Consider the following 21646-nt stretch of genomic DNA (forward strand, 5'->3'; position numbering starts at 1 on the left):
CTCCAACAAACACCAAAAACGGAAGATGGGAAAGGCCTTCAAGGGGAGTGCTGGAGAGCCTGTGTGATGACATGAAGATATAATTCAGACCAACAGCCACCATTATTTAGATTTTATTAAAAATAAAAACTACAGGAACAAAAACTGAATGTACAACGAGAGGACGGGGAGTGGCTAGCAGGAGAAAACAAAGGAGCACAGCAATGGTGACAACCAGTCCTTGCTAGGCACAACTGGTACCAAGAATAAGCCTCATTCCCATCTCGCGACCACAGCAATCCCTGGCCTTGGGGGTGGGGAGGGCACTGGGCCACATGTGTGCTCTTCTGCCCACATTTTCTCTACTCACAGAATCCCAGAGAAACCTGCAGGACAGAGTTCAGAAAAACACTACGAATACCTTGAACTTGCTCTTCGGCCAAAGCGGTAGAAGCATCCAGGACCGGAACTCACACCAAGAGGGCAACAAGTTCTCGTAACACCCTCATATGCTCGGTCATCTAAAACGGACCGCAGTACCCTGAACACAAGGGACTCTGGTCCAAGGAACAAAGTGGAGACCAACCTTCCGTAGGCGGTGGGCTGCCAAGCAGGGGAAAGAGGAACACTGGCAAAGCGAGCCCACCCAAGATGGCATGAGGAGCAGTAAGTGGAGCTGAAGAAAGAAACAGCCTCGTTCCCAGCCCAGCCTGAGCCCAGCAAACGGTGGGGGGAGCTAGATGGTTCAGCCCTGGGACCCGCACGCCCTCTCCGAATCCCTCAGCAGTTGGGTTTTGTGAGCCTGAGAGTGTGGAGTCAGCCCCACCAGCATCTCAGCGAGCTACTGTGGATGGCCCCGAGCCTCAGAACTGCTGGAGGATCATTTTCCGTTTCAGGTCATGACTGAACCTGTTCATCCTGAAGAGCTCACTGTCATAAAAAGCAGACAGGTTGTGGATGTTGATCTGACGAGCCTGAAAAGAGAAAACGTCAAGTGAGCCACGAAATTGAGCTTCCACTGGTCTGCCGCAGAGCCTCTGCACGGTGCAACGTCTAAGGCCCATTCATGGGGGCGGTAAACTGAGTCGGGGTCTGGAGTCGGGACACAGGGCTTGAAAGCTTAGCTCTGCCAGTTGCCTGTGTCTGTCTCCTCTGTGAGACGGGATGGCAGTAACAGAACTCACCATAGTCGAGTGTAACTGCACAGAACGGGGCTCAGCGCATCATGAACACTTCATACATGGCTCCCATCCGAGGCCTGCCCGCTTAATGATGGAGCAAGGACTTCTTGGCCCCACAGACGCCGGACAGCTCCCCAAAGAGCAGCCCGCCTCCCATCTGTGCCCATACCTTGTCCACCAAGTCCTTCTCAGGCACTTCGATAGTGTCCTGCTGGGCCCCAAAGCGGTTGCGCTGGTACGTCACCTGTTCTGCCACTAACTGCTTCAGGATGAAGAGCAGCAGCTCATTGTTGTCACGCCGGAATGAAAGGTAGCGGGCAAAAGTCTGCAGGGAATAGCCACAGTCAAATGACGCCCTTCCTCACCAGGACCCTCAAGGCTACTACAGGATGACCAGTCCCCGCCACGCTCCCGTCACGACCTGCCCGAGCAGCCAGGCAGGATAGCAGAGCCCGGATCCAGAGCCTCGGGATGCCCGCCGTGGCCGCCACACAGCTCCCACACACCTTCCTCATGCTGCGCATGACGCTGAACTTTTGCGTGTCAATGAAGCTCTCCAGCATCACGCGGATGGCCATGCTGACATCATCCTCGATCACGTAGTCCCGCAGGTGGATGCGCGCATGGGCCTCTGCCATGCGGATCATGGACTCGATGTGCCGCACTGTGATGGGGATGCTGCCTGTGGCCTGCAGGAAGGACAGGGTCCGGTCTTGTCAGTGCGGCCAGCGGCTCCTACGTGGCCACATGCTCGCGGCCTGCCGCCAACCCGCCAGCACCTTCTCTGCCCCCGGCTCACCGTGGGCAGCCCAGCTGCCCGTTTCTGTCATGCGCAAGTGCTGCACACACCCGTGCAACGTAAGTGGGGAAAAAAGCTGTTTGTATAAAAACTAAGTCAAATGCTCTCCAAGGACCTCATGAAGTTGAAAGGTTAAAAACAAAACAAAAAAAACAACAAAAAAACCCAATCAAACCAACAAAAAAAACAAAGAAGCTGCTGTCTGGGTTAGGTGGGTGAGACCTACCAATCTACAAGAATTCTGCAATCCAGGGGCACCTGGGTGGCTCAGTCGGTTGAGCGGCCGACTTTTGATTTCAGCTCAGGTTGTGATCTCAGGGTCATGAGATCGAGCCCTGCGCCAGGGAGTCAGCTTGGGGATTCACTCTCTCCCTCTGCCCCGCCCCCTGCTGGCTCAAGCTCTCTATCCCTGAAATACACAAACAAATCTTTAAAAAAAAAAAAAAAAAGTTCTGCATTCCAGCTGCCTTTATATTTCACTCCACTATGAAAGAACTGATGCTTGTTCAGACCACATGTTTGGGTGAGATTCACAAAGTCAGCACAGAAATTAACCAGTGGCCAACACTCAAGGGACCTTGGCCCCATACCCAGAGAGACAAATGCAGGCACATGTACCTTCCATCTGAAACAAAATGGCTATAAAGTATTTATGTATCATTTTTTTTTTTTAAAGATTTTATGTATTTATTTGACAGAGAGAGACACAGCGAGAGAGGGAACACAAGCAGGGGGAGTGGGAGAGGGAGAAGCAGGCTCCCCGCAGAGCAGGGAGCCCGATGTGGGACTCGATTCCAGGATCCTGGGATCATGACCTGAGCTGAAGGCAGTTGCTTAACCAACTGAGCCACCCAGGTGCCCTACGTATCATTTTTTAAAGGCATTCTGGCTCTAGCACTTCTTAGATTAATGGACTGCACAGCTAAAGAAGCTTCTGCCGAGCTCCTCTCCCTGCATCCCCCCAACCCGCCCCACCCAGCTGTGCCCTGGGCCCTCACCATGGACTCTTTCCTCAGGTCACTGTACATCTTGGCCACCTTGTCCTGGTCCATCTGGTTGAGCTTTGGGTGGACCCTCTCCTTAGCATAGATGATGTACTTCTTCAGGACTTCCTGCGGCAGGGGCTCCACACCGTACGTGTTGGGCATGGCAGGTTCCTGGGTGCCCGTGCTGCCCAGGCCCTCCTCCTTGTTGCTGGGGTGGTGCCTGATGTGGCTGCCAACCACAAAACGGGCCAGCATCTCATCCTAAGATAAGAGGGGAGAGGGCAAGTCACAGAGTGAGTCTCATGACCTGGCTTGGAGTAAGCTGACTCGCTGGAAGAAGTGAAAGCTGCAGGTGCTGGAAAATGACATTCCCGCAACAGTATCATCCGATGCTTACTATGTGCCAGGAAGCTGTGGGTGCTGGGGGTCACCGGTGCACATGACAAAGCTCGAGCTCACCTCTTGGTGAGAGAGCAGACAGACACAGTTTTCAGAATAACCACAGAGAGGACCATGCACAGGACTGAGCGCCTGAGGAGACTCAGCCATACAGCCAACTAGGAAGAGCCTTCCAGGAAGAGCGAAGAGCATGTTGACAGGCCAAGGCCTGGCAGCTGCAAGGGAGGGAAATAGGGTGGTGTGGCCAGAGTGGATGAAGTAAAGGGAGCAAGGAGGAGAGGCAAGAAGAGACAGGCCCAGAGGAGGCCTCTCGGGGCCAGTGGATTCTCTGCTAGTTACAGTGGAAGCTGCCAGCAGGTTAAGAAGAGGCATAATCCACCTTATGTTTTCAGAAGATGGGCTGGCTTCCAACTGGAGGCGGCCTTAACTGGGTGTGGGAGTGGAAGCCAAGAGACCGACCACAAGACACGGCAGTATTCTGGGTCTGAGCAAGAGAAGCCGGGACTCGGGTTGCAGCAGGGAAGCGGTAAGAAGTGGGTGGGCACAGGTGGTCAGGCCAGAAGGGCCTGGTGGCAGAGACTGGACTCTGCCGGCTGGGCAGCGGACATGGGCCAGTGAAGGAAGAGAAACCAAGGCTGACTCTCAAACACCGTGGTCCAAGTGGCATCCCTGTCTCTGCGCCTGACTCAACACAGGCCCCAAGCCTCACTCAAGGTCCCCGGAACTTACTGCATGAGCCCCGGGACACAGGGTTGTGTACCTGGACTGGGTCCACTGTGTCCCTCACCACACACAGGACATCAAAGCGGGAAATGATAGGCTCCGTGAGGTCCACATTTTCTGAGAAGGTGAGCGAGGGGTCATAGCGGCCTCCTGTAACAAAAAGGCACCTCTCCATCAGGGCTCATGCTCCCTTGATCTGCTCTTCTTCTGAGCACAAAGTTCTTGCCAACCTCAAGGTGCTTCAGGGACGGAAGAGAAAGACGACTTCGGAAAAGGAAGGATGCTCAGTACCTGCATCTGCCAGGCATTCTCGACAAGACAAGGAAAAGGGCTTTCTTGGAGCACTTGCCTGAAAGAGCCTTTAGACTAAAAGTCTAATCAACTCCCAGCAGGAAAAATCTAGAATAAGGTGGGTGAGGTGCCTGAGTTCCCTGCCCACAGGCTGACTGGGATCAACAACCAACTCCGCCCGACCTTAGATAACGCACTAGATTTTTCTGTCTTCTGAGGAAAATGTCCAAAACTGGTTCTAAAAACATGGCTTAACAAAAGACCCCAAGACTTGCTTCCATGCAGCCCCAGCAAGAACCGTGGAAGAGAGGAAGGTTTTCTGATGCTCAGTTCCTTCCTCAGACCTCGGGACTCGCTGAGGGACGCTGCAGGCTTCTATTCCCCAAGGCGAGGCCTCTCTGGGTCCGGCCTCCCTGTGGCAGACCCCAGCCCCCGTGGCCGTCGTGCCTGGCGTACCTATGGGGTTGGCTGCGGCAATGATGGTGCAGCGAGCCTGCAGGGAGGTGACGATGCCGGCCTTGGAGATGGAGATGCTCTGCTGCTCCATGGCCTCGTGGATGCTGGTTCTGTCCTGGTCATTCATCTGCAGGAGGTTCAAATGTGTGATGCTTGCCCCGACCACTATCCCGTTAACACCTGTTCCCCCACTCAGGGCTAAGCCAACACATCCCGAATCCTATTGCCACGGGGCCCAAGGACCCACCTTGTCAAATTCATCGATGAGACACACTCCTCGGTCAGCCAGAACCAGGGCTCCTGCCTCTAAGGTCCATTCCCTGCTGACGGGGTGCCGCTGGACATATGCCGTGAGGCCCACGGCTGAAGCCCCCTGGCCAGTGGTGAAGATGGCTCGGCTAGACACTTTCTCAATGTATTTGAGGAACTGAGACTTGGCTGTGCCAGGATCTCCACACAAGAGCACGTTGATGTCGCCTCGCACCTTGTGCTTACCCCCTGAAGGAGGCAGGGATGGAGGTGGGGATAAAAGGGAGGGGAGGGGTGCCAGACATAGCCAGATTACCTCTAATTTCTCAGTCTGCTTAAGCCGATGGCAAAGCATATTTTCTAGAAAAGGATGCAAGACCCTAGGACTAGCAATCCCACTTCTGAGAACTGAACCCAGAGAGATGGGGGCACAGGGCTGCTACCATAAAGACGCTCTTAGGGGGGTGCCTGAGTGGCTCAGTTGGTTAAGCGACTGCCTTCGGCTCAGGTCATGATCCTGGAGTCCCAGGATCGAGTCCCGCATCGGGCTCCCTGCTCGGCGGGGAGCCTGCTTCTCCCTCTGACCCTCTCCCCTCTCATGTGCTCTCTCTCTCTCAAATAAATAAATAAAAAATCTTAAAAAAAAAAAAAAAAAAGACGCTCTTAGGAAAGTTAAGAAACTAGAAGCAATGCAGATGTTTTCCACTGAGAAGAACAGCTCTGTACGCTGTGCTATAGGGACCTTGATACACTCGCTTATGGGAATAAATCTGCTCAGTATGCACCAGTGCAAAAGGATGCTCCACACATGCTAATGAGCAAGAAGAGGTAAGCTGGGTATTTTACAGTCACTTACACGCAGGTACAAGAAATACTGTGTTTATAAAGAGAAATACACGCATGCCATGGAACTGTATTATTTTGTAAGTACACGTGTAAGTCTATGTGAATGGCCACGCAAAGGTCCACCAGTGCACACACCACACTGATCAGGAGTGACCCACCAGGAGGGGACTGGATTAGAAACGGTGGTCAGCAGGGACTTCCATCTTTCTGTGACTTCTAACAATTTAAGAAGAGGACATAATTCTCTCTACATATTCATGTATTATTTTTATAGTTAAAACCACCCAAGGTACCATAGCCACGGGCTACACTCTCCCTACAATGACCGAGCCATACACGGTCTGGCCATCTGCTAACATGTACTTTTTCCCCAGGCACCCAACCTTTAAATGCAAAGTCCTGCCTTGTCTGGTACCTGCAACGCAGAGCGAAAGGGGGTGGCGCCCAACGCCACTCACCTGGGTTTTTGGGCTCCCCTCCAAACAGAGCCAGCGCCAGGCCTCTCTTGATGTCTTCGTGCCCATAGATGGAAGGAGCAATACTGGCAAAGATCTGCAAGGGAGGGAGAGCCAGTGAGAACGGGCACATCTGCTCTGAGTCTGGGCCAACCCCCCACATACGGTAGGTCCCCCACTGGCTCGAATCTCAGGGAACAGGGATGTCTCCAGCCCCAGAGTGCCCACACCACGGCTGCCGCAATCCCACCAGGCCCCAGCACCAAGCCCTGCCCTCTGACCTTGGGCAGGGCAATTAGTTGGCTTTTCCTGAGAATCACAGAACTTTAGAGCTTAACAGAATGTCAGTCGGACCCCCTTTTTAGTCAGATTTCAGAAAGGACTACCCAAAGGTCACAGAAAGGAGACAAGACCCAGGCCCGTGAAACAGGGCCATGTGTGGGAAGAGGGTGGGCTTTGACAACACAGATGTAGGAAGACACCTCTCACAGGCTCTGTGGCTGCCTGAGCCTCAGTCTCCTCAAATGGAAGACAGGTATCACAACCCAATTCAGAGGACTGGGTGGGCCCTAAGTGAGAGGTTTATACAAGTTTATGCAAGTGCCTGGCTCCCGGCTATGCTGTGGTAGCCAAATACGATAAATATGGAACATTCAGGAGGTGGGCCCACCAGGAAGTCGTCATTTCAACTGGTAAGTCACGGACACATCTATTTGTGAGAGAAAGAGAGAGAAGAGGAAAAGAGAGAATCTCAAAATCTGCATGATTTTTAAAGATGAAACCAGAGACAACAAAGAAATGTCTTGCCAGTAGGAAGCAGCTTCCATCTCCTGCACGCTTTTACTGTTCTCGACCTTCCTGCCATCTGCATGGAGGGACTCCACAGAAGCAGTGCATGCCCCTCCTTCCCCTTTACAGGTTACACCGAGGCGGCGTGTACCGCAGCAGGCCCTGCAGGGCGGCGGGGGGGGGGGGGGAAGGGAGCGCCGAAGCAGGAAAGTCAGTGCTGAAAATCTGGAGGGCACCCACTGGATCCAGCTGTCCCGCCTGCCCACCAGCCAGACGGAAGAACTGCTCCCTCGGGGCTCCCTTGAAGCATGAAGGTGGGAGACGTCCCATTCTTAAGAGCTGGAGTCAGGGGTCAGCAGTTCATCCTGCGGATGGCCACTCTGCACTGCTGCCAGGGGGCGGCATGACCAGCAGGTCCTTCTGGAAAGAGGATGTGCCAGTACCACTGGTACTGAGCCTGAAATGCCTCCTGCCGTTACTTTATATAATAAGTCAGGAGTGGAGGTCAGTTTCCACTTGGACACTTTTGCTGGTTCTTTCCTTGGCCCTAACATTTCCTGCAGAACCCAGCCCAAGGAGACACAGAACTGCATTAACTGGTGCACAGTGGTCCAAGCCTGATGTCTACAGAGGCTGGCCTCTCTAAATACTATTTCCCACTGAAAGAAAATTCTACTCTCCATGGGGCTATTTGGAGAAATGGCTGATCCTAGGTCTGGGCAGGAAATGTGTAAAAAGAACCTGCAGTGTCTTATGTAAGAAAGAAGAAAGCTATCAGAGACCCGGGGTCACACCAGTAGGACTCAGAACGATGGGCTTCATGCTCGGCAACTAGAGGGACCCGCTGGGCATCACCCCGATGGCCACTGCAATGCTGAAGCCTCGATGTCGTTTAAGTCCGCTCATCTGTGATGACACTCAGCGGTCACCTCAGAGGAGAACCGTTCATTATTTTGAAAACTGGTAAATGAAGGAAAAGGATCAAGCACAATCCTGCTTTTTCTACAGGACCTCTACCTAGGCACAGTCCAATAGTTAATAAAGAGAAGTTTCTCTACGCAGAAGCATTCCAGAAGATAAATGAAGGAGGATTTGGAATTAGAAGACCGTCATTTTGCGACCCCTAATGAATGAGTAGGTTTAGCCAAGGATCGTCAGTGGCTGCTAAGATCACAGAGAGACAAGGAGACGCCAGGTGCTACGGTGGGAACACAAGACCTCTAGCCCATCTCGCCACGGACCCCACCCAAAAAGAAATCAGCCTGGATACTGATTATGCATGTGCATCATTGACAATTCACAGAAAACAGATGGCCCAGGACTACGTTCGACAAAGACCATCTACAACACCCAGAGTATCGAAATCTCAACAGGACAGACGACCCAGATTCTTCCACAAAAAGAGAGGGAGAGGGGACCTAAAGACGGAGACTTAAGAGACAGATCAACCAGTCCCAACGTGCGGGCCTTACTTGGACATCAACTCCAAGAGACTTTTAAAAAAAGAAAAAGGATAATCAGGGAAATGCGGACACCAAGGAAATACTTGCTACCACGGAACCGCGAACCTGTTTTTAAAGTGTGGCCCCGGTGCTGTGGCTCGGTGCAGTAGGGAGGGCCTGTTACAGATCCACGGCTGCAGGTCAAACACTGTGTGGGGAACTGGTTGCAGTCATTGAGGGGACTGCGTGTGAGTACAGAGGACACAGGGGTGGCCCGACTCCAGCTGCGGGTGGAGCCCGGGGGAAGGACATGCGGGGTTCATTGTACCCACTCCATGTATATGTCTGCAAGTTTCTGTAATAAGGCTTCAATATTCAGACCAGGACTTATACTTGGGTGGCCACAGAACTCACCATAACCAAGTACCGCCCCAACACACATATGTCCTCCCGAGCTGCAGTAACTTAGGGAGAGGGAGCAGAGAGCAGTCCCTGGCGCGCAGACTCAGACCAGACCGTGTGAACAGGGATCCTGGCTCTGCCGTTAGCCGCTCTGCCGCATGGCAGCTTACTTAACCTGGGCCTCCGTTTATTCACCAATAACACGGGCACCTGTAACACCTCCATTATAGGATTGTTACTGTTATTACTATCTGGAAATTACCTACACAGCGTCAAGCAGATGCTTAGGGCTCGGTATGCAAGACTCTTCCATTGCACCCTCACCTGTGCTGGGACTGTCAGGAGAGACAGTCCACCATGGATGTCTCATCTTCCTGGATGTCTTGTGGGTGTGCAAGGCTGCCCATCCCTGACCTCTCTTTACCCAGACTGTTTCTCAGGGCTGTTCCCGTGGCAGGCACCCCTGCAAGGATGAGGTAATGTCTCCCTCCAGGACCAAGAGTAGCAGGCCCCCTTCTCGCCTGTTATGCACAGCTGCCCAGGCTCAGCTCCCCTCCTGCAAAGCACCTGCTGCATCCAGATGGGCCTCCCTACAGACTAGAAGGCAGGGAAGCAACCACGCTAAGGCTAACGCTGCTGTCGCTGACCCAGCTGGTCTGAGAGAGTAATGGGCAAATGTACTGGCTAGGAAGAAAGGAAGAATCAGGGATGCCTGGGTGGCTCAGTCAGTTAAGTGTCTGCCTTCGGCTCAAGTCATGATCCCAAGGTCTTGGGATTGGGCCCCATGTCGGGCTCCCTGCTCAGTGGGAGTCCGCTTCTCCCTTTCCCTCTGTCCCCCCACCCTCTGCTCATGCGCACTCTCTCCCTGTCTCAAATAAATAAAATCTTAAAAAAAAAAAAAAAAAGGTGAACTCAAACCCAGACCTGCTAAGGAATGACACATTTGCCAAGAAGCATTCCACTTAACCCTCATAATGATCCTGGTTCCCCCACATCAAAAAGAAGGAAACAAACCAAGGCTCTGGTCAAACTGTCTGTTCCTAAATGAGAGAGGCAAGACCTGACCCCAGATTCCTCTGAATCTGAAGCTCATGCTCTTAATTCTCAATACACACTGCCCTATCCCCTGCCCCCGCCCCCACCCCGCTCAGAACAGCCCTGACACGAAGTGCGGCCAAGTTCCCACCCACACAGCTACTGTGAGCACAAGACAATGCACAGGAAATGTCTAACGTGCCCTAAAGCTATTTTTATCCTCCTACAGACCTTTATGCTTTCAACATCCATTGTCCCGGGTGGCACGCCCATCCAGTTTTTGTACAACTAGTTTAAATTTTGTACCGACGTGCAAAACAGCTAGCTGCTGAGCACGCAGCAGCGCACCATTCACACGAGCACATCCACGTAATCCTTGTAACAACTCTCCCGTGGCACGGTGCTACCTACGTCAGCTCATCCGTACAGAGGCGAGCAACTCATCTGATCACACCAATGATTAGGCCAAAAGCCAAACCTAAGGAGTCTGATTCTCCTGTTAGTTCTTTAAAATCTAAGTGTTAGACACGGCACTTATCCCTTGACTATTTCTACCTGTCAGCGGCCAGGGCTCACAAAACCAAATGGGCCGGAAGGCAAGCTGAGTTCATCAGGCTGCAGAGGACAGAGCAGGGGGTGGCTGGGACAGACAGCAGGGAGCGTGCCCCACTGGCAAGGGCAACTGCCCCTTACTTAGCTCTCCCATCAGTCATCACTGGACAGAAACAAAGACCTAGCACTGACGGATGCTTGGACGGCCAAAAACCGGGGCTTCCAGATTTTTACGTGCAATCTCAATTCCTAAAGGATGATAACCAATTCAAAAAGAAAAGCAAACAAAAAAGAAATGGAAACACAGAACCACCTACCAACCAACTAACCAAAACCCCTCAGCAGGCTGCATGTGGTCCACAGGCCACCAAATTGCAAACCTCTGGCTTAAATAGTTCAAATGAGCCCCATCATGACAAGCCTGTCATCCTTTCAGTTTGTCCCCAAAACTGCCGAGTGTGGTTTCTGTCTTTGTCCAAGTTCTTGGTAAAAATATCCACCCTGACAGTGGGCTAAAGCGGTCAGTACAGATCAACACTCCCTCGTATCACCCAGCCCTCCTTCCCTGATGGGACTCAGAAAGGTGTCCTACAGAGATGTCATCGTCTCTAGAAGGATCCCCTCTAGATCCTTCTAAAAGACCTCTGTTTAGAAGTCACCGTCTCCAACCCTGAGGGGATCACGGTGTAAGCGTGCAGGTGTAACTGACCTTGAGCAGTCACTACCATGATGCTGGGACACGTCTGCCTGGCAAAGTCAGCTGTGTGCACAAAGAGGCAGACAAGACAGCAGCTATCACCACACCAAAGTGTGGCAGAACCTTCTATGTTAGGGCCACTAGGGGCAGTTCTGGAAGTCTGGGGCACAAGGCACACACAGGGACTGGCCTGTCCAAAGCCTGAAGTCAAGCACATCCTGCCTCCCACGCTCTATCTGCTGCCGCTCCCGTCTCCTCAACAGAGCAGAAGAGCAGTGGCTGAGAACTGCAGCAGAGGGGAAGAGGGCACTAGCGAACTGTTCTAGAAGCACACTGCTCCTTCGGCAGCTCGGGCACACGAGCACACAGCTGATGCGGGCCAGGTTAGCGGCGAGGGCCGGGTCGCCAGCCCTGGACAGACTGGCTCAAATACTAGTGAAGAGTCTGAAAACATGTCCATCGTGTTAGTGCTAATCTTCCTCTGGGAAGAGTAGGCAGCAAAGAATCATGGGTTGTGGCTTTCTTCCCATGTTACTGATTAAGTGAAAAGATCCTGTGTTTTTGTTTTCTTTTTTATTATCGGGGATCCTGATTAACTATGAGTCCCAGGAAGCAAAGGACTGTGTCTGACTTCCCACCACGATCCTAGAACACGGCCTACAATGTATTCAAGGACTGGGTATATTGGCAGAATGAAGTTCTTGTCCTCCCGAGGCTGGGGAAACCCCTGCCTCTCCTGGTGGAACCCCAAATCTCGGTGGCCCAAGTGAAGGTAATGGAGGTGGGTGCGTCAGATGTGGCCCTGCCTCAAGGGAAGGATGCCATTTGCTCAGTAAGTCAAATGGAGCCTGCACTGATTGACCCGAACTGAGAGTCTGGCTCTTAAATCCCTAGCTCTCCAACCTTCAGCAAAAATGTCTACAGTTAAAAAAAAAAAACCAAAACCAAAACCAAAACCCTAAAACCCTCTTGGGATAGCATTCTTCCCAGAGAAATGGGTGTTGGGTCCTCCCCTGGTCTGACACCAGGGGATATACCCTCACAAGATGAGTTATTCCTACTGCTCCACCTGTTTCAGCTTTGAGCCTGGGCTCGACTTAATCCACTGACTCCTCATCACAGCCCCATCCTGTCGAGGGGTGGGTCCCCGAAGACAGCATTCCAGCTCCTCCCCCAGAGCGCAGCCTCCTCTTCCCCCCAGATCAAGGCAAGTTGATCGAGCCAATGCTAGGAAGGGAAAGAATTAAGAAACGGAGCCCAGACCCCAAGACCTGGGATTCAGGACCATGGTTCTGGGGCCTCCTCCGGAAGCACGACAATCCCGCCTGGACTTCCACCTGCCTTCTCCCCGATCTGCTGGTCCTTGGAGAGGCTGGTGATCATCTTCACGTCTTCGTCCGTCAATTCCCCCACAGCGACCTTGTTGTCCTTCTTGGCTACGTGGTTGGCTAGGATGACGGTGGCGAAGACAGGGAAGCCATTGGCCGTGTTGAGGGAGCCGTCATAGTTGTTGTGGTAGATGCCAGTCAGCTCCTAGGAGAGGGGACACAACCCAGAGAGCCGGGCCGGGGTTAGACTCAGGGCCAGGGTCCTCCCCCTGCTGCCTCCACCGTCCGATCTCTCCTCCTCAACTCCTCCCTGCCAGACAGCGAGATGAGTAACCCGGAAGACCAAAGCAAAACTTCTACCCCCCACATTCCGACCGGCCAGTCCTTTACAAGGAGGAAAGGCTCCTCCCAGTGACCTCAGCCTACCCTCCCGCTGCCAGCAACCCTCTCTGCACCTCAGATGCTCACGCTGATGTCCTTAGCAACTTGGCTCCCTGGCCTGCTTCTGGGCCACTTACTATCTCATCTCCTGGCTTACAGCTGTCCACCAGATCGGCGAGGAGGATAGCATCTTTGGAGCGAGGCAGCCGGCCGGCTGCCACTTTGCCGGGACTCTCCTGAATTCGGATGCGCTGGTAGTTCTGATAAATGGTCTGCGTGGGACAAACAGAGGTCACAGGGGCCTGTCTCTGCATGGCCGACTTCGCGCTCCTCCAAGCACAGACTTATCATGTCACCTGAACCTGGCCACAGCCCCATGAGTAAGGAAAACAGATAGGCTTCCTATATCTCCATCAGCTGACCAGAAAATGGACAGCCGAAGCAGAAAATGAGACTGCTGTGACCAACACATGGATGGTCCCCACTCCTGCCACTACCCCTGTGGATGCCTCCTTACTGCAAGACAGTCAAGCACCTGCTTGTAGCCAAGCCCTGGTGCATATGGATGCCACAGCCATGCTGTCTAAGTTCAAACCCTAACTCCATGGCTTAAGCTGTGTGATCCTGGGCAAGTGATGTCCCCTCTCTACGCCTTCTCTGCGGAATGGGGATGCTAAGGCTCTGAGTGCAACTTCACAGTGAAGGTTAAATCACGTCATACAGGGGGGCGCCTGGGTGGCTCAGTTGTTAAGCGTCTGCCTTCGGCTCAGGTCATGATCCCAGGGCCCTGGAATCGAGCCCTACATTGGGCTCCCTGCTCCGCGGGAAGCCTGCTTCGCCCTCTCCCACTCCCCCTGCTCGTGCTCCCTCTCTCGCTGGGTCTCTCTCTGTCAAAATAAAATAAAATAAAATCTTTTAAAAAAAAAAAGCAGTTGCTCTGGATCCTGAGTTCTAATCCTTTGGGCCTCTTTCTAGCTGGGTGACTTTGGGGTCAATAATATCACCTGCCTCAAAAGGTGTGATGAAAACTGAATTATACATCACCTACCCACTAGGTACCTTGCAAGTATTCCAGAAACTTCAGCTGTAATTATTTCTTACGTAGAAGCAGAGCCTGAAACCCTGCTCCAATGTAAGAGCCTTCTCAAGGAGCTTCCGGGAAAGCAGACTCTTAAGGAGGATGAGCTAAACAGGCAGGGGAAGACTCTGGGCAAAGGCATGGGCTCACCCTCCCCAAGGCAAGGTGCACCTGAGCTTTTGAGCAGGTCTGTTTTCGGCTGTGGGCTGCCACAAGCAGAAACTCTCAGGTGCTTTCTGGTAAGGACATCCCAGCTAGGGCACCTCTCAGAGGTGCAGAGTGCTGAGAGCTCAGCCACCGGCATTCACGGCAGCAAGGCGGTAAACGGGGCATCCCCCGAAGGTATTGCGATGACCCCGACTCTACAGATGAAATCATTCAAATACAAAGGCAAACAGCCCAGAAGCTTTCAGCAGGGCCTCCTGAATCCAGCACAGCAATGTCTAAGCTAGTTATAATCCAGAGGCCCCTAACGAGAGGCCCACAGAGAGGCAGGTATCAGAAATGCCAAGGGGAAGCCCCATGGGAGTAAGGGATGGGAAAGCAGGTGCCTTACTAAGGAGACAGCTAAACAAGGAATGAGCCCAGTTTTACCAGAACTTCCCTTTTTTTTTTTTTTTAAAGAAAAACCATCAACTTTGACATATTAAACAAAATGCCCTGGTTTTAAAATATTGGCTTGAATTCTTGAAAAACACCCCACGGGCCAAACTAAACAGGCTGGCCAGACATATCTGGTTCGCCTCAGGGCATGGCCAGTGCACAAGTCCATCTTATTTCTGGGGGCTGCCACGCTCATCTAAGTGCCTTAGAGGTGGGGCAGGCCCGGTGTAGACAGGAAGGGCAGCCACCAGCAGGCACGGACTCTCACCTCTTCCATGTTAACTTCAAAGGGGCCAGCCGACTGGCACTCAGGGCAGGAGCCCGGCTTCACCTCCTGGTTCTGGGACTGACAGAAGGGCCCCAGCACGAAGTTACACTTGTTGCAGTTGTACTTGACCATGCTGAGCTGGGGCAGGACGCCCGTGCAGCTGGTCACCACCCCGCTGGTGCGGATCAGCTGGTTCAGGTGCAGCTGCCTGCAGGGACAAGAGGGCCTATCAGAGGCCTGGGGACCGATGACTGACCCATGCCCTCCAGAGGTCAGCGCTCTAAGTGAGGTGGATCCAGAAAACTTGGATCCCACCAGATCCACACCACTGCACCTGGTCCAAGCCAGAGTGCCAGGCGGGGAGGGCGCTCCTTGGCCACAGCCAGCCCGCCCAGAAACCCATGGCTCTGTTGGAGCTCCCCTGAACGAAGCTGAGCCACAGGGTGCTGAGGATGCAGGGCCTCAGGCTCACCCTGCCCTTGGCTCACCTCAGCGAGCGCAGCTCTTCTACAAGAGGCAGGTGGGAGATGCGCACGTGGATGTGGCTGGCGATGCGGTCGTACTTCGGGTACATGGCCAGCACGACCTCCAGCGCAGCCTCGTCAAAGATCTGCAGCAGCTCTGCCGGCGCCTCTGGCAGGAAGTAGGCCAGGACGTGCTCCCGGGCCGCCAGGTCCTCATAGTTCACCACCAGGCTCTCGCGGTTCTCTGGAGGCAGGAAGAAAGACTAAGCACAGAGCTCAGCCGGGGACACGGCAGGCAATTTCCCTCTCCCTGTGCAAGGAGAAAGGCCTGCCCCCCACCCCCCCATCCTTGACTTGGAGCTGAAAACCCCAGCCCTGACTTCTAAACCTGCCCTGCTTTAGCTGTGTGACTCAGGCAAGTGACACATCTTAAGCCTCAATTTCCCAATCTAAAATGCGGACATCACACGACGTATGAAATCACATTAAGTGAAACGATATGTGCAGGAGGACTGCAAACTCAAAATGCCTAAAAGGAGCAGGAAGGAAACCTGTGAATAAACTGCATCAAATACAAGACAAAAGGGAGTGGTGTGTACAGCAGCGGACCAAGATCCACATGCCTCCTTTTAATTCCTGTCCACAGAAATGTACTATTTTCTGACTAAAATAGTAATCCAGACTTCTACATTAAATCTGCCACCTTTTAAGCACGTCAGACACTTTTGTGGTTCAGCTGTCCAGCAGAGCATCCTAGTGCAGACACACAATGCTTTTTGTATCTGCCTGATGACGGACATCTCAGGCTTCAGGTGCTAGCTCCTGTCCAGCAACGGGCAAGTGGCTCAGTATTCCCTGCACTTCATACTTCTATTAAACATGCTGTTAAAGGCCCAAGTGAATGACGCCCTACGGGAGAATTCTGCAAGGCAGACTGCGGTGAGCAGAGAGGCAGCGGGGACACCTGGAAGCCACACCTTTACACATGTCGCTGATGCGCTCCTTGAAGACGTTGTGGCCATGGCCATCCACATGGGTGCGCAGGAAGTTCTTAAAGCGGTGGTGGATCTCCAGGCGTGGGCCCGCCATGCTCACCCACTCACGCACGGAGTGGCCCTTAAGGTCCTCCAGGTTCTCGATGCTCTCGATCATGTCTTCGTCCTCCTCGCCATCCTCTGTGGCCCGCTCTACCTGGCGGCGTTTCCGGGAGGGGCGCTCCTCATCCTCCTCATCGCTGTCTGGGGGCCAAAAGGGTACCCTCAAGTGAAATTTTCCTACCACCTTCCATCTGCCTTCCCCAGAACTCCTTTTCCAGCCCCCCGAGGCTCTGGAAGCTAGGACCAGCCTTGCACCCTTGGAGGTGCAGACATTTGAGCCTACCGTACAGGAGCCCGCGACGCATGCGGCCCAGGCCCCGGCCGGCCTCTCGGTCACGCTGCCGCATGGCCCGTTCTGCTGCTTCCCTTTGACTGGCTGTCAGCTCCTCGACGTCCTCATCGTCCAGGGCCAGACCCTCAGCCTCGTAGACATCCAGTTCTGGGATGGCACGATAGTCCCTGAGGGAGCCCCAAAACAGACCCCGTTAGTATCAAAAACAAAACAAAAGCGGGCCTAGGAACTGGGCCTACTCCAGCCTGGGCAGGCCAGAAGAGTCCCCAGGCAAGAAATACAAAGGCTCCAAAAGGATCTCCAACAGAGACAAAGTGTGGTCTGTGCATACAATGGAATATCATTCAGTCTCCAAAAGGAAGAAAGTCTGACTGTGCTACAGTGTGGGTGAATCTTGAGGACAATGGGCTCAGTGAACTAAACCAATCACAAAGGACAAATACGATAGGATTCAGTTTGGGGAGGTGAAAAAGTTCTGGAGATTGGTTGCACAACAACGAGAGTGTACTTAATGCCCTTGAACTGGACACTTAAAGATGATTAAGATGGTAAATTCTGTGTTATGTGTATCTACCACAATAAAAAACAGAGGGAGGGGACCTCCAGACAGCTCTGAGCATCCAAAAAGAAACAAATTTGAAGAACCAGAAAACCTTCAGGCAGAAAGGCCCTTCAGACAGCCAGCCCCAGCTCCCCAACAGGACAGAAATTCTCCCTGCACCTTCCCCTCCCAGACAATGCCACGTCAAACCCCTTGAAGTACTGGGAAGGCCTTCTTTTTTTTTTTTTTTAAAGATTTTATTTATTTATTTGAGAGAGAGAATGAGAGACAGAGAGCATGAGAGGGAGGAAGGTCAGAGGGAGAAGCAGATTCCCTGCCGAGCAGGGAGCCCGATGCGGGACTCGATCCCGGGACTCCGGGATCATGACCTGAGCCGAAGGCAGTCGCTTAACCAACTGAGCCACCGAGGCGCCCCCTGGGAAGGCCTTCTATTGACATCAGCCAAACCAGCTTCTCTGAAACACCTGCCCACCGGCTCAACCCTCTCAGCTACTCCAACACCTCCAAGGACCTGTTTTCCACAATGTCACCTGTCAGGTATCTAAAGGGGAATGCTGTCTGGACAAAGAACCCACTGAGAGCAAGGACGGCTTTCCTCCCTGCAATTCTGGGAGGCAGACATCATTACTCCATCTGAAAGATGAGGAAACAGGATTATGGGGATGATAGGGCTTTTGCCAAGAGCCACTCAGCAGAGCTGGGTGTCAAAACACAGTCCAACCACAACCTTCAGGCTTGTTCTCTGATACCACACTACCTCCCCAAGACGATCCTCTGGAATTCTCCCTTTTTTCAGAGTAAATGGTGATTGGGGGGGACCTGCTACCTTTTTTTTCTTTTTTTGAATAAACTCAGAGTAAGTAATCCCATGTTGCTGATGCCAGAAACAGATCCCGGAGGAGCCAGGTAAATGTGTGGGCTGACCCATTTCTGAATTCTTAAATGTTCTCAGTTAAAACGTATTTGTCTGACTCGTTGAGAAAATGTTAAGTCACACGAGATGTCCTCTGTCCTCAGTGAAATTCTAATTGGTCCATAAAAAATTAATAAATTGGGTTTTACCAAAATTAACAACTTCTGTGCCTCAAAAGACACCATTAAAAAGGGAGGGGGGGCCTGGGTGGCCCAGTTGGTTAAGCGTCTGTCTTCACCTTAGGTCATGATCCCGGGGTCCTAGGGGATCGAGCCCCGCGTTGGGCTCCTTGATTGGTGGGGAGTCTGCTTCTCCCTCTGTCTGTGCTGCTCCCCCACCTCGTGCTCTCTCTCTCTTGCTTGCTTTCTCTCTCAAATAAATAAAATCTTAAAAAAAATAAATTTTCAAAATAGCGAGACTGAGAAAATATTTGCAAATCACGTATCTGATAACGGACCTGTACCCAGAATAAATTTTAAAACCTCCTACAACTCGATAATATTAAAAAAAAAAAATCAAGCAATCCAATCATAAAATGGGCAAAAGATCTGAACAGACATTTCTCCAAAGATATACAAATAGCCAATAAGCACATAAACAGATGTTCCACATCATTAACCACCAGAGAAATACAGATCAAAACCCCAATGAGACATCACCTCACACCCACTGGGATGGCTATCACCGAAAACCAGAAAATAACAGGTGTCTGCAAGAACCACAGGAACTAGAACCCTCATACACCACTCGTGGGAATGTAAAATGGTGGAGCTCTTCTGGAAAAAGGTCTAGCGGTTCCTCAGAAGATGAACCACAGAGTTAAACATACGAGCCAGCGATGCCATCCCTAGATATATGCCGAAGAGAATTCAAAACGTGTGTTCACGTAAAAACTTCAGAGCTGGCTGATTTGTCCAAAGGCTCCCAGTTCCTTCCATAGTGTGGCACATACGGCGCATCTGCTCTCATCATCTGGGGTGATGGGACTTAAAGCAAAGATCCGAAAGGTCCGGGGAGCCCTTGCAAGTCCCTCCTGTGGCTCACCCCATGGACTGTGGGATGGCCTGGACACCATGTTTGGAACCCCTGAGTCAGGGTAAAAGAAGGCCCCAAAGGAGAGTCTTCATAAGGCTCTGGGCATTCAAACAATTCTACTACTAGCATATCTACCAAATCCTGGTTGTAAATACGGGGTAGAGCAGCAGGAGAAATCTAACCCTGCTCCCTTGCAGAGCCTACTCCATTACCTTACCATTAAGTCTCATAACCTTTAATACCTGTTTCTATTTTTATTAATAAGTGTGAAAATATCTAACTCAGGGCCAGGTACAGATCAGGTGTAATAAATATTTTCTGAATTGCATCGAAATCTTAATTAATCAGGTGCCCCGTCTGCCCCCCCACCCCGGTTTCTTTGAAGTTGCAGAAAAACACTCAGCTGCCTGCTTCCTGTTCTTCCAAGTCATCCTTGGCATCCCTGATGTGGTCCACCACGGGAGAGACTCCTTGCATCCCCTGAGGTGCGCATCTTAGAGAGCTGAGGCTTACCCAGGCCTTAGGGCCCAGTCTATGATATAGCAAGTTACTCGGGCCTATGTTGTGGTTCCTTGGACTTGTCTGTTCCCCCTAGATCCTGCATCAAGGTGCACTCATGGGCAAGGATACTGATTCCTCTGCTTCCCCTGTACCCAAAGCAAGGTCACTGGATACACAATGGACTCTCTGCAAAACTATCTGCTGAGTACCCCGCTTTGAATGAAAATACCTCTCCATGCCATCTCCGATAAGCTCCTCTCCATCTTCTTCCTCTTCATCCAGGGGTCCCTCTGTACCTAGAAGCCCCTCAGACTCATCCTCAAAGGGGGGAAGATCACGGCCAGGGCTGGAGGTCAGGGCATCTGTGCGACGGGAGCTTCGCCCAGGGCTGGAGGTGAGAGGATCACTTCGCAGCCGCCGGGCTGGGCTGGATGCCACGGTGAAGGACTCAGATGATTCCTGCAGGAGAGGACCGAGAAGGTGAGGGCTGACTTAGCATCCTAAAGGGGGTCCTCTCCACCTGTGACCCTGTTCCCCCCCATTCCACTCCAAACCCCTCCAGCCTCAAGACTTTGCATCTCATGTTCCCTCTGCCTGGAATGCTCTCCTGTGAGCTCTCTGAGCCAATGGCTTCTCAACACACAGGAACGAGCTCAAATATCACATCCTCAAATACTCCAGGCACTGACATTTCCCTGTGTTTTCTCCATGACAAGTCACTAAGGATACCTCATTCGTTTATGTACCGGTTTCTCTACTCTTCCCACATTCCTCTCCTGTGAGCATGGCTTCCCACCCACAATATGCAAGACACTGAGGCAGGAGACAGAACATGAGTGACCAAAACATAGCGATCTGGAATTTACAGATTGGTGGAGAGAACAGACAATAAATAAGACAAAGAGACAAAAAAAACACTACAATGATATGTGCACGAAGATGCGGGGCCTTATCTGTCTTGTGTACTCCCGGCGCCAGGCATAGAGAGGGCGCCCCACAAGCAGGTGCGGAGTAAAGTAAATGATGGTGGTCGGGTAGGCCACTAAGCTCGGGGTAGGGAATTCGAGCTCCCAGCTTGGTGCGGGAGAGGAGGCATCCCCAGGGGGACTGGGGCGGCGTGGGGCCCGCTGGCTTTGCAGACCCCGCAAGGAAGGAGTAAAGGGGAGAAATCAGCTCCAAACCAGAGCCCGGGGACCCAACCCCACCTGGAGGCCCGATCCGGCCGCGGCGGAGCGGGGCGAGGGCCTGAAGACTCGAAGTGCGCGGCCCCTCGCCCCAGGTCCCGGAGCGCGCCCGCACCGCCCGCGCCCCCGGCCCACGCTGACATGCTGGCTCGCCGGGACCCCCCGCCGGCGCCCCACGCCCGCGCCTCCCTCCCGCACGGCAGACGCGCAGGCCGCAGGGGAACACCCGCGCCCTCACCGCCATCACAGCTCCACACTCCCCGCCGCCACTCCAGCAACTAGTTTTCGCGCGAAAACCGGCTCACGTGACCCTCCCGAGCCCGGGAAGCGTCTGAAGGAACACTGCGTCATGACGTAGGCCCCATCTGCGTATCCGGGGGGCGGGCCAAAGAAGGAGGCCACGCCCACGCCTCTGAGGCGCCCCGCCTGCCGGCCTGGCGAGCACCCGGGCGCAGGGCGGCTTTGACCTCCAGCAAAGGGGTGGGAGCTGGAGCTGCGGGTGGGGGCAGTGGGGACCAGCCCTACCTGCCGCCTGCGTGACCTCGCTCGCCCTGTGGCTGTTTTACAGATGAGGCAACTGAGGCCTGTTTTCTGAGGTCTCGTGAGCAGAAGTTCTCTTTCAACTACTCCAAAAGCTCTCAGGTTGAATACTTAGAGCA

At 52.9% G+C, this 21646-nt stretch overlaps 1 protein-coding gene across 1 annotated transcript; it reads right to left on the reverse strand.

Annotated features, from left to right (window-relative positions):
- Positions 1 to 97: 97 nt before the first annotated feature.
- MCM2 (minichromosome maintenance complex component 2) lies at positions 98 to 21355 on the reverse strand. Its single transcript, XM_081823133.1, has 16 exons — positions 21226 to 21355; positions 20033 to 20262; positions 16784 to 16959; positions 16381 to 16641; positions 15428 to 15647; positions 14940 to 15147; positions 13128 to 13262; positions 12623 to 12814; positions 6368 to 6461; positions 5062 to 5312; positions 4815 to 4941; positions 4105 to 4217; positions 2958 to 3206; positions 1667 to 1849; positions 1330 to 1485; positions 98 to 953 (listed from the first exon to the last, which is right to left on the reverse strand). Exons 1-16 carry the CDS (start codon positions 21229 to 21231, stop codon positions 843 to 845), a joined length of 2712 nt encoding a protein of 903 aa, XP_081679259.1. The 5' UTR covers positions 21232 to 21355; the 3' UTR covers positions 98 to 842.
- Between the last annotated feature and the right edge of the window lie 291 nt (positions 21356 to 21646).

The sequence above is a fragment of the Leptonychotes weddellii genome, chromosome 1 (genome assembly GCF_054177405.1).
Source record: "Leptonychotes weddellii isolate Sample4059 chromosome 1, ASM5417740v2, whole genome shotgun sequence".
Lineage (NCBI taxonomy): Eukaryota > Metazoa > Chordata > Mammalia > Carnivora > Phocidae > Leptonychotes > Leptonychotes weddellii.